The following is an 11,002-nucleotide window of genomic DNA, read 5'->3' as shown; positions in this document are numbered from 1 at the left end:
AAATAGGGCGTTTTCAAACCGGCTGCCGAGATAGGCCGATCTCCCACTCAGCCGTCGATATAGGGTCGAGCACAGCATGAAAATCGTTTAGTTTCTAATATTTAGCGCATATATTTTTATAATTTTTTTTATTATATTTTTGGCAGGGTGTCAACACTTTTGGTAGTTTTTAATAAAAAAAAAAGTTGGTTGAACATATATTTTCGAAATAGTCACACTGAACTCCATATTGAGCGTTATGCCACGTTACTAACTTATTTACACATATCTATTTATGATGTTTTCATTGTCGAACGTACTTGTAGAACAAATAACAGCCATTTCCGGACGTCACATTGCGCCATTTTATTTCACAATCAGCAAAATTTGGCTTATCAAATTTTTATTTCCTTTGAAATATTCGAAACTTTACTAGAAAGAGTAACAATTTTTTTTTCTTTATTTAAATACTCATACTCGCATGCACAAACAAATAAGCGACTAAGTGCACCTTTCCGTTAGAGAAACCATTTAACGACTGTTGGCACTAAACTAAAAGTTTCTACTTTCTATGTTTAACCGTTATGCTAGACATATTTTTGATTAGCTCTCTTCGTCTGTAGGCGTCTTTTTATACATTCAAAATTCCTGCTAATTGGATTGTTTATTCTTTTAATTTCGCTCCTTAAAGTCTGAAGTTAAGCCTTCTAACTTATATTATGTACATACATATTTGTGTATATATGTATATATGTTTGTATGAATGCGTATCCCGCTAATATGCTACGTCATTGTAGTGAAATTCGGAACCAGTGAAAAAAACGTTTAAGTGACTAAACTATAGTGTACTACGAAAATTTTTAAATTTTTGCTGATCTGTCGACATAGTTCGAACGATAAATGCTTTCGAGTTTAGGGTCCTTCCAACTTAGGTGTTTTAAGGATACCCGTTTACCATATAATATTTTTTTAATGAACAGTTCAACAGCGATTGAGTGATTTTGAACTATAACCCGAATTGCCAAAGCGATTATTTTTTGTTTCTCTATGAATAACGAACATTTTTAAGCGAAAATTAAAGTATTTTATTTACAGAGACGAACTAGTTGAGCCGCGGAAATAACTAGTTTAATGTTATTCAAGCGGTGTGATTTCTACCTTTATGTCTTTATCTGGATACATACATATGTACATTAGACTGCATCACTCCACACAAAAAAAAAAAAAACGGTACTGTGTTTCCATTGGAATTATAAAATTTATTATATTTTAAGATGCCCACCAAAATATTTTGGAAAAATATTAAGATTTACGGGAGCTGGACACATTTGAGAATACTTCCAAAAATGGAGTTTTTATGAATAAAAATAGTTTCTTAAAGATTTTTTTTTTTTTTTTGAAAAAATCCCCTCAAATGACAAAACGGTTAAAGTTTCAAAAATTTACATGAAAATATTTTAAAAAAATTTTAATAAATTTTCAACGGAATCGTAATATACTACCTCATATATATAAATACATATTATTAATTACGAAATTTTTGATGCGGTTTTTTTAATTTATTTATTTCAAATATTGTTATAAGAAAAACTAGAATAACGGAAAAGGAAAGGTATTTCCACACCCTTTTTATTTCTTTGATAATAAACTCATTCAAAGATGAAAGAGAAGGGAAGGATGAACGTACGTCATTAAAAGTTGAATTAAGAAGTGTTGGTATTTGAAAAAATAAAAATGGGACACGAATGATTTTTTTTTTTGACAGAAATAAAAATAGTGGGAAAATACTGAGACCCCAATGGTTTAAAATAGTTTTGGCCCAGTTATTCAAGTTTTCCCTAAAATGAATCTTTGAAAAAAGTAAAAAACAGCATCAAAAATCTCATTATTAGGATTCCGTTGAAAAGATTTTTAAATATTTTTATGCAGATTTTTCAAGCTTAATCTGTTTTGTCATCTGAGGCAATTTAAAAAAAAAAACTTTAAGAAACTGTTTTTATTCATAAAAAAATCCATTTTGGGAGGTATTTTCAAATCGTTCCAGCTCACGTAAATCTTGATATTTGTCCGAAATATTTTGGTGGGCATCTTAAAATATAATATATTTTGTAATCCCAGCGCAAAAGCCGCAACTTTTTTTTGGTGTTGCAATCTAATGTACATGTACACATAGTTGAAATGAATAAAAACTCAAACAGTCAAATAAAATCTAAAACCCACCAAACAATTTGTGTTGCCGGCAATAAGAAAACGTGTTGCCCTCGGAAACAAATTTATTGCCGGTAATATTGCCATCGAATCGATTTTCTATTACCGGTCACTCTAAAACGTCCGCCGAAGGCAACTCGCCTGGGTGGGTCGTTTTCTTATCGCTTCAGGCGATATTCGGAATAATTTTATTCTTTTTAATACTTCGTTTATTTTTTTGTATACCAAATTGCAACTTACAATCGGAATTAATTCATTTTCTCGCTGTGAGGCTTCCTATTTTTTCAATCTGTTCCTTGGGCATAATTTAGATGCTTTTGGCCAATACTCTTGACGCCATATTCATAAGTTTCGGAATTTTTGAGAAATTTTTTATTCAAAATTGACATGAATGAAGTGATGTTGCCGATTTGTCACCACAGCAATAAATCGGTGAGTCGCCAATTTGTTGCCATTGACGATTGTTGCCTATTCCTCATGTTTTGCATGGTGGGAATTGTTATGTGGGTGCTAACTGTGAATGCATATGTATATACATTCATATTCGTATATATACAGTGTCGAAAATATAAATAAGGTAAAGATATTTTAGCACTCTTTGGCTACTTCGCTTTCGTTTATTTAATGTTTATTATTTTTTATAAAAGTGTATCTAGCAGAAACCATGTAAGTCAAAATTTCACACTTTGTACAAAAATTAGGAAAGTTCGACCAAAATTTTGAAAATTTAATTTTTGAGAAAAGTTCTGAGTATACTGGATTTGTTTGAAACTCGCATCCGCTATTTTAAATTTTAAAATCGAAAACCAGATTCGTAATCATTAACCCCAGTAGCCCACTGGTAACGAGTTTCAAGCCCTGACAATGCATTAAACGTTCAGTATCAACGTTTTAATTTTACTAATTTTTTAAGAATTGATATCTACGCCATTTTGAATTAAAAAAAATTGACTTCAGATTCGTAATCAGCGACCCCAAAAACTCCCGCCGAAAAAAGCCAGTGATTTTTTTTTTTTTTATTTAGCGCCATTTTGGATCTGCCATTTTGAATTTTGAAAAACTGACTTCAGATTCCTAACCCCATGGTAACTAGTTCCAACCCATGGAAATGCGTTAATCGTTGAGAACAATAATTTGAGGTAGCGTTTATGAATTTCAAAAAAAGTTTCAAAAACAAAATAATAAACATTTTTTTAAACAAAGAAAAATATCCAAAACTTACTAAAATATCTCTTCCTTATTTACATTCTCGCCACCGTATGTATGAATGTAGTATGCTTGTTTATTTACTTATTTACATTCTTATAATGCACGAGTTAAAAAAAGAAAGTTTTTTCTCGGTATGAAAATTAAGACATAATTTATCTACATACATACTTATTATCTACATTCGTCTTTGAGAAGATAACTTTTGATAAACAAACTAAAGGTGATGTTGCAATTGGGGATTAGGTTAGGTTAGATTAGATTAGATTCTAGCGGGAAAGAAAAGCACGAAGGCGCACTTTAGCTAAAAATCGGCCCGTTATGATATCACCGATGCGAACCGAGAACATTCGTCGAATCTAAAACGGCTACACACTTTGTAAAGCACTTGTTAAAGAATCGGTGGCCAAAGCGGGCAATGGCGGTGATAGTGTTCAATATTCATTGCCTCTTTTTCATATCCGTAGCTGCGACAAAAATCGTTGGTTGCATATCCTAACCTTTTCCCATGTGTACCCATAAGGTGATGTACGGTCATAGTAATATATTGCCGCTTAAACTTTTACTAAATAAGTGTTTAGACGAGCCTCCCCTCCGAATTCACATACCTTAGACCAGATATTTAAATGGCTGAGGGGATTTGGCAGTAACTCGCTCAAAACATGCAGATCTTTAACCGTTGCTTTTTGCCAATTTTTTTTAGAGAGGGTAGGATATATTAGCGCTGAAGGCGTGGTTTAAGTGAGCCCTTACAGTCCGGGAGACCGCTTGACTCTTGTTAGCTTGCACAGAGAAAAGCATGGCTCTAATAATTTGAAAGCTAATTAAGAAGGAGTAGATGAGGAGGAAAACTTCATGTTTTAGTAATAACGTAGTTATATTTTTTTTTTTGGTATAGTTTACAATAATAAAATACACTAGATAATACTATTTTTTAAATAAATAACCTGATAAACAGGCAACCTAAAAGCCTACAATTTTGTGCTCCCGAAAAGTCAAAGATAGTGTAAAGTTAAAAATTCATATGGAGGGCTGAGTGGAACATCTATCTATCTTGGCAGCTGACTCGAAAACTTCCTATCTCAAAAAATTTTTCAAGGACACCCTATTTCAGAATTTGATTAGAGAACGCCCCATTTCAGGATTCGACTTAAAATTTTTAATCAAATTCTGAGATAGCAGATTATGCAGCGAAGTTTTGATGGAGGACATTCTTGAGCCATTTTGATCTTCCATTCAGCCGTTGAATAATTTATGAACTTTATTAAGCCTTCGGCATATCCTAAGACAGCACGTCCTTAATTGTCTTTTTTTGTTTTTTTTTTGGTATTGTAAATTTACTGTGCCGTATTTTTATACCTTTCATGAGCATGAAATGGTATTATAACTTTGGTCCGATGTTTGTAAGTACCAGAACAAAAAGAGATAGACCCAGTAAAATGTATACTTATATGATCAGAACGTCGAGCTGAGTTGATTTAGCCATGTCCGTCTGTCCGTCTGTCCGTCTGTTTGTATGCAATCTAGTCTCTCAGTTTTCGAGATATCCGGATCAAATTTGGTAGGTGGGTGTATTTTTATAATGTATTAATCATTTGTCGGAACCGGAAGAATCGGACCACTATAACATATAGCTCCCATACAACTGATTGTTCAGATATGAGATTTTTCGTTATAACTTCTTCATTTATGCAGCTACGAACATGAGATTTTGCAGTATTTGCACCCATTATCAACAGAATACTTACAGTGAAAATTACAAAGATCGGGTCACTATAACCTATAGCTCCCATACAACTGATTGTTCAGATATAAAATTTTTCGTTATAACTCCTCCATTTATATAGCTAGGAACATGAAATTCCGCACTGTTTTCAATAATTATTAACAGAAAACTTACAGTGAAAATTAAAAAGATCGGGTAACTATAACCTATAGCTCCCATACAACTGATTGATCAGATATGAGATTTTTCGTTATAATTCATCCATTTATGTAGCTAGGACCGTGAAATTTCGCGCTGTTTTCACTCATTATCAACAGAAGACTTACAGTGAAAATAACAAAGATCGGGTAACTATAACCTGTAGCCCCCATACAACTGATTGTTCAGATATGAGGTCTTTTATCATAACTCCTCCATTTATGCAGCTAGGAACATGAAATTTCGCACCATTTTTGCTCATTATCAACGGAATACTTACAGTGAAAATAACAAGGATCGGGTGACTATAACATATATGTATCTTCCATACATCTGATTGTTCAGATATGGGATTTTACTGTAAAACTCCTTTATTTGAACAGCTAAAACCGATAAATTTCGTAAGATATTTTATAAATAATAATACAAAGTCTACTGAGAAAATCGTCAAAATCTATGCTGTATAAGCTTTATCTCCTATACCACTGATTGTTCAGATACCAGTTTTTGCGATATATCTCCTTTATGTAGGAAACTAAACCCAATAAATTGTGTTACCGGTTTACATACCGATCACATAGCAGTGAAAATCACTTAGATTGGTGCCATATAAAGTATATCTTCCATACCTCTGATTGTGTAGATGCGATTTTTTATATAAGTATGTAACTCCTCTATCGATGTATGCAGATGTATTCAAAAGCAGTAATCTGTCAAAGTAAAATTTGCAGATGTTCATGAAAGGTATGAAGCCTTCGGCATAGCCGAAGACAACGCTGCTCTTACTTGTTTTTTTTCAAACACAGCCATTTGGTTTAGTGCTTTGACAGTTGCTTATATCTGAATTGAAATATTTTCCTGCGGGACATGACATTATACGCCCAACCAAACCAGACACGGAATTCAGGCAATAAAGATAGCTAAAAGAAATAAAAGTAAAATTAATAAATCGGCAGCAAATTTAGCATACTCTCTCACCTGCTGCAACCACTGTCCGCTGTATTGGGGTAACGTCCAACTTGCGTGCGATCGGAACACGATGCTACCGGAGATTGACTAGACGAAGTTGCTTCTGCGGAGGTTGTTGCTGTTGATGATGTACCGGTTGATGTTGCTACTGTCGTCAAGGATGGCGTAGGTTGAAATATTACCGTAGTAATAGCCGAGTCATCGTTTGGTGGGGCATCCACGGCCACACCAACATCACATATATCGGTTACATCCAATAAGCACTCACTAACACAAGGCGTCTGGCCACTATGCGCCACCGACGTGCGACACACCGTTCCGCTTCGACAGGACCCGCGCACACTGGTCAGATTGTTGTTCGTGCACATGGTGAATGTGGTGCGGCTGGTGCAAGTGTAGGCGCCATTTGCAATGCCTTCACATTGGCCGCACTGCTTAGTATCGCCACAGGCAGCCTGTATATTGGGATTGCTGGAGGAATCAATGCAAATTTGGCCCAGCGCGGTACACACTTCATTGTCGTTGAGGCAGTTGTATGTTACGGTTGTGTCGGGTATGCCTGCGTGTGGGTGAAATAAATGAGTGAAATGCATGAAATTCTCAATTGGAGGGTTTCTTTTTAGAGACACATAGATTACCGTTAAAACAAAGTTGAAATGTAGTGTTGCTGGCGCAGGCGACTCCATTACCGTTGCAAACATTACACACCGCTTGAGACTCATGTTTTGCCATTATTATCACTAAAGCAATTGTGAGCTGAACGCAAAACTAAGATATAATTAAATTATGAATATTATTTCTTCAATGTCTAAGTAAAGTGGATCTAAAAATTTAGGGAGATACTTTACTTTAATTTTCCTCATTTTTTGATGCGAGGAATATTGCCTTGGTTGAAGTTTAGATGATTTACTAAATATGTTTCGCCTGAACCTAAGCATTATATGGAGTTTAACAAATTTATGAACCGCTCAAAGATATCCACATACGCATCGCACATGTTCTTCGAAATAATGCTAACTCAAAATTCTCCGTCTATCAGAACACATAAAAAAAAACAGAAAGCGGAGAATTGGCTGTCATGCTTGCAAAAATAACACTTCCCCATTATTTTCTACTTGTAATTTCATGGTCTTTGAACATTTTTAGAGTATCGTATCAAAATTTACAAATTTCGAAATATCACACTTTTGAAGACTACGTGCGATATGTATAAAGATAAAATTTCGTAGGTCGAAAAAAAATTAGATAACAACCTTTGATTAGCCCAAATTATCAACAAGCTACTAACAAGTAAAGCTGTGGGGCAATTTTAATTTAAGGGCGCGTACACCAATGCGAATAAAACTAATAAATATAGGTAAGTGCGAGGCATAAATATATTCATACATCGATCGATATAATAGCCGAAAATTATGTTAAAAAAATACATAGACAAAATATTAATACATATCTGTACTGAGTACCATTCCCCAGCGAGTCCGTGGGCAGGTTCCTGATTAGGAATCGTACACCAACTTCTTGGAGCCGGCGGATGTTATGATTCAAATGATAGTTGACAGGGGCACATAGGAAATCTCTCTTCGTTCCTATTGAACCCCAGATGCAAGCCTTTTTGTGTCTTATGGAAACCTCTCTCGTTTAACAAATTTCTTGCCTAAAAACTGTGAGTAGGAGTTAAATCCAACGAAACTAATGGCGTTGTAGTTTCTTCCAAACAAGTTTGCCCTTTCATTGCCCTCTTTGAACAAACTCTTAGCAGAGGGCAACATTTTTTGTAGAAGTCAAAATGTCATAAGTAAACAAAGTGCCGCATTTCGTACGTCTCAAACTAGATGATACCAGCCTATTTTTTCCAAAGTAGGGCCAAGTTCTTAAGACTTATTCTCGACAGAAATCGCATCACAGCGAAACTCATTAAGAAAGTCCCAACAAAACGTTTTTATGCAAAAAGGCAACAGGATACCATGGGAACTCTCTCCAAAGATGGTAGAGGGGATATATATATTTACGACAATTGTCCATTCCATTACATTCCACGGAGTCTTAGTTTGGGGGCCTAAACTCTAGAAATCGACTGAAAAGGATACAAACAAGGCGGAATTGTTCCATGCCCACATATATCTGCATCTACCTCCGTTTGGTATAATTGCTCGAGACACGGTCGTTCTTGAAACAGTAAAACATAAAGGGCGCCTCATAAATGGAGAGACAAGCATGTCAGCGACAATTTCGATACCAATCAGTACCGGAGTTCTCCCCGGGCATTGCCTGATGGGAAAACACGCCACTCGAATGGGTTTGCTGCCGCGATGAGAAGGAAATCGAAAGCGTGGAGCACTGCTTATGCAACTGTCCTGCTCTGGTGAGAGCTCGTCGATGCTCGTTACTCCATTATTCTTTTGAATGTCTGACCGAACTGGATTCAGACAGTGTCTATGACTTTGAGCGCTTCATCATAGCTACGAAGTGGTTCCATTTATATGATAAGAGGAGGGACATATGGAGTCTCTTATACGGCATCACAACGGGCCCGTGGTGGCCTAAGTGTGTCCTTTTCCTGAGGGATAAGGGTAGCCGAGATAACGCAACCTAACCTAACCTAATCAGTGTCGTCCAATTAATGTCCTCACTCATTTTCAATAGTAAATTTTAAAACACTGTTACGAACACGACAGATGTAGTGTCGCACGCCTCATTATAAGCCTAATGTAACAGACTTTTATATAGATAGCTTCAAGCTTAAATGGAGAAACGGAGGAGGAGTTGTTTCAAACGAACTGAGGTAAGATACATCTTTTCCACTTATTCTTCTTTATTAACGGTATAACCGCCTAAGCGATTTTGGCTGAGACCGAAACAGCCATTTATTTTCTGTGGCATCTGACTCCAAATGAACTCAAGTCCTTCTCCACCTGGTCTTTCCAGCGCAGAGGAGGCCTCCTCTCCCTCTGTTACCAGCATCGCGATCCGCGTTGAACACTTCCAGAGCAGGAGCGTATAATATACATATTATGTCCATTCGAACGACATGACCTAACCAGCGTAGCTGGATTTTAACATCTGTTGTACTACTGCAGAACATATCAAGAGGAAGCTTTGGCCATGCGGAAAACTTTAGACTCACTCATAGACAATGCCAAGTAACTTACTGAATGCCGCCGACTTTCAACTGACGAATTGGCAAGAGACGGTAGGTCCGCCCACATATTTCGTGGGAAGAACAAGGATGGTATACCAATGGCCACCTTCAAATATTTTGTTAGGACAACACAACCCTAGTAGCCAATGAACGCTGTTGAAACATTCATACATAAAGAGTAAATATATGTGTTTATGTAGTATATATATCAGTCTTACGTTGAACCAGTGACTATCAAAGCCTCGAAAGCATTATGAGAATGTTAACAGGCCTTTGGTCTATCCTATGAAGTAACCCCTCAATAATAAGAGCTGTTATTATTTTAATCAATAACGTAGGAAATCTGCTTACCAAACTTCAACGAACGATGTCTTTATCCGAGGGGAGGCTCCTATGAGGCACCTTGTAAGCTTGAAATAAATGGAGAAGAGCTCTAGACGTTAATTGATAATGCGCCACCGTTGCCTTTGTGACATAGATACGAAAATGTTGAGTTCCATGGATCTGAGTGCTGGTTTAACTCCAATTCATAGCCCTGAATAACATACTTTAGAATCTTTACTGATAGCTCCAAAACTAACACCGGATCAGGAACATGGATAATGGAACCTAAGCTAACGACATAAACAAGTATATATATCGAACCGTAACTACAACAATAATGGTAATGCCTATATCGACGATGATGGCGATTCCGAAAAGAATATACAGTGACTCAAACAAGTTTTCACCCTTTGATATCAAATTAGCGCGAGTTTTTAGCCGCTTGAAACTTGTACTTTATTTTGATAAAATTGTATGTGCTACAAAACTGCATACCAAAAACCATTCTGGAAATTAATATTAAAAAGTGTAATATTTTGATGAAAATTCCTTGAATTTTCCAAAATTTTGCATATACATAGTTTTAAACTTTGATGTATATGGTTTTGGTTAAAGGATGTACATTATTAAAAAAAAATAAAAAGTAACAAATAACATTTACCTCGGAAAGATTGTGAATATTTAAAGAAATCATGATGTGAACACTTCTGTGAATCACAGTGCATACAACTGTATGATGAAAATGTAAATGGAGTAACAAGTTGAATTCAAGTTTATAAAACCGTAAACATTAAAATCTCGGTCCACTGAGGATATTTATTTACTTTTATATTTATTATCTTACGCTAACCACACTTTTCCACTAAAAATTAATTCGCCATCCGAAGGCTCTTAAATTTAAACACAGTCAGTAGGCTTTGCAGCTTGACAGTTTCTTATAGCCGAGTTGAAGTATTTGCCAGTGGGACAAGTCATTGCTTGACCGAGTAAACTTCCCGCTGCGGCACTGTAGTAGCAGTAAATGTAACTGTAATCACAAAAAATACATTAATTGAATGGATTTACGTTATTACGTTACAGTGGCTGATTGATGTGTATGCACTTACCTAGTACACACTGTGTCATTTGGATAAGGATAGCGCCCTACCAAGCTCTTGCTCGCGCACTCTGTATTCTCGACGGTGGAAGACGTCGCAGTGCTGGCCGTTGACGACGACGTCTCTGTAACAGAGCTCGTTGTCGTTGTGGAATCA

At 36.0% G+C, this 11,002-nt stretch overlaps 2 protein-coding genes across 2 annotated transcripts in view; both read right to left on the bottom strand.

Annotated features, from left to right (window-relative positions):
* Positions 1-6,113: 6,113 nt before the first annotated feature.
* On the bottom strand, positions 6,114-7,018 carry LOC118747629. Its single transcript, XM_036481678.1, has 3 exons — positions 6,925-7,018; positions 6,296-6,845; positions 6,114-6,237 (listed from the first exon to the last, which is right to left on the bottom strand). Exons 1-3 carry the CDS (start codon positions 7,016-7,018, stop codon positions 6,114-6,116), a joined length of 768 nt encoding a protein of 255 aa, XP_036337571.1.
* A 3,581-nt stretch (positions 7,019-10,599) lies between these two features.
* The window catches only part of LOC118747628 (A-agglutinin anchorage subunit-like), a 1,124-nt gene continuing 721 nt past the window's right edge, over positions 10,600-11,002 (bottom strand). The window contains exons 4-5 of the mRNA XM_036481676.1: positions 10,856-10,957; positions 10,600-10,776 (exon numbers count right to left, since the gene is read on the bottom strand). Of these exons, the coding sequence (XP_036337569.1) occupies positions 10,647-10,776; positions 10,856-10,957 (232 nt within the window). The 3' untranslated portion in view covers positions 10,600-10,646. The remainder of the gene's footprint in view (positions 10,777-10,855; positions 10,958-11,002) is intronic.

Source organism: Rhagoletis pomonella, unplaced genomic scaffold (assembly GCF_013731165.1).
Source record: "Rhagoletis pomonella isolate Grant_MI unplaced genomic scaffold, Rhpom_1.0 Rhpom_scaffold_00012, whole genome shotgun sequence".
In the NCBI taxonomy this organism is placed as follows: Eukaryota; Metazoa; Arthropoda; class Insecta; order Diptera; family Tephritidae; genus Rhagoletis; species Rhagoletis pomonella.
Note: the sequence above shows the minus strand (reverse complement) of the source record. Positions and strands in the feature narration are given on the sequence as shown.

What these genes read in the sequence shown, in the direction of transcription:
- LOC118747629 (XM_036481678.1), bottom strand. Translation starts at nt 7,018, where the DNA reads ATGGCAAAACATGAGTCTCAAGCGGTGTGTAATGTTTGCAACGGTAAT. An exon ending in ATTTCAACTTTGTTTTAACG is followed by an intron (nt 6,846 to 6,924) that starts GTAATCTATGTG and finishes ACCCACACGCAG; the next exon opens with GCATACCCGACACAACCGTA. An exon ending in GCGGACAGTGGTTGCAGCAG is followed by an intron (nt 6,238 to 6,295) that starts GTGAGAGAGTAT and finishes TATTTCTTTTAG; the next exon opens with CTATCTTTATTGCCTGAATT.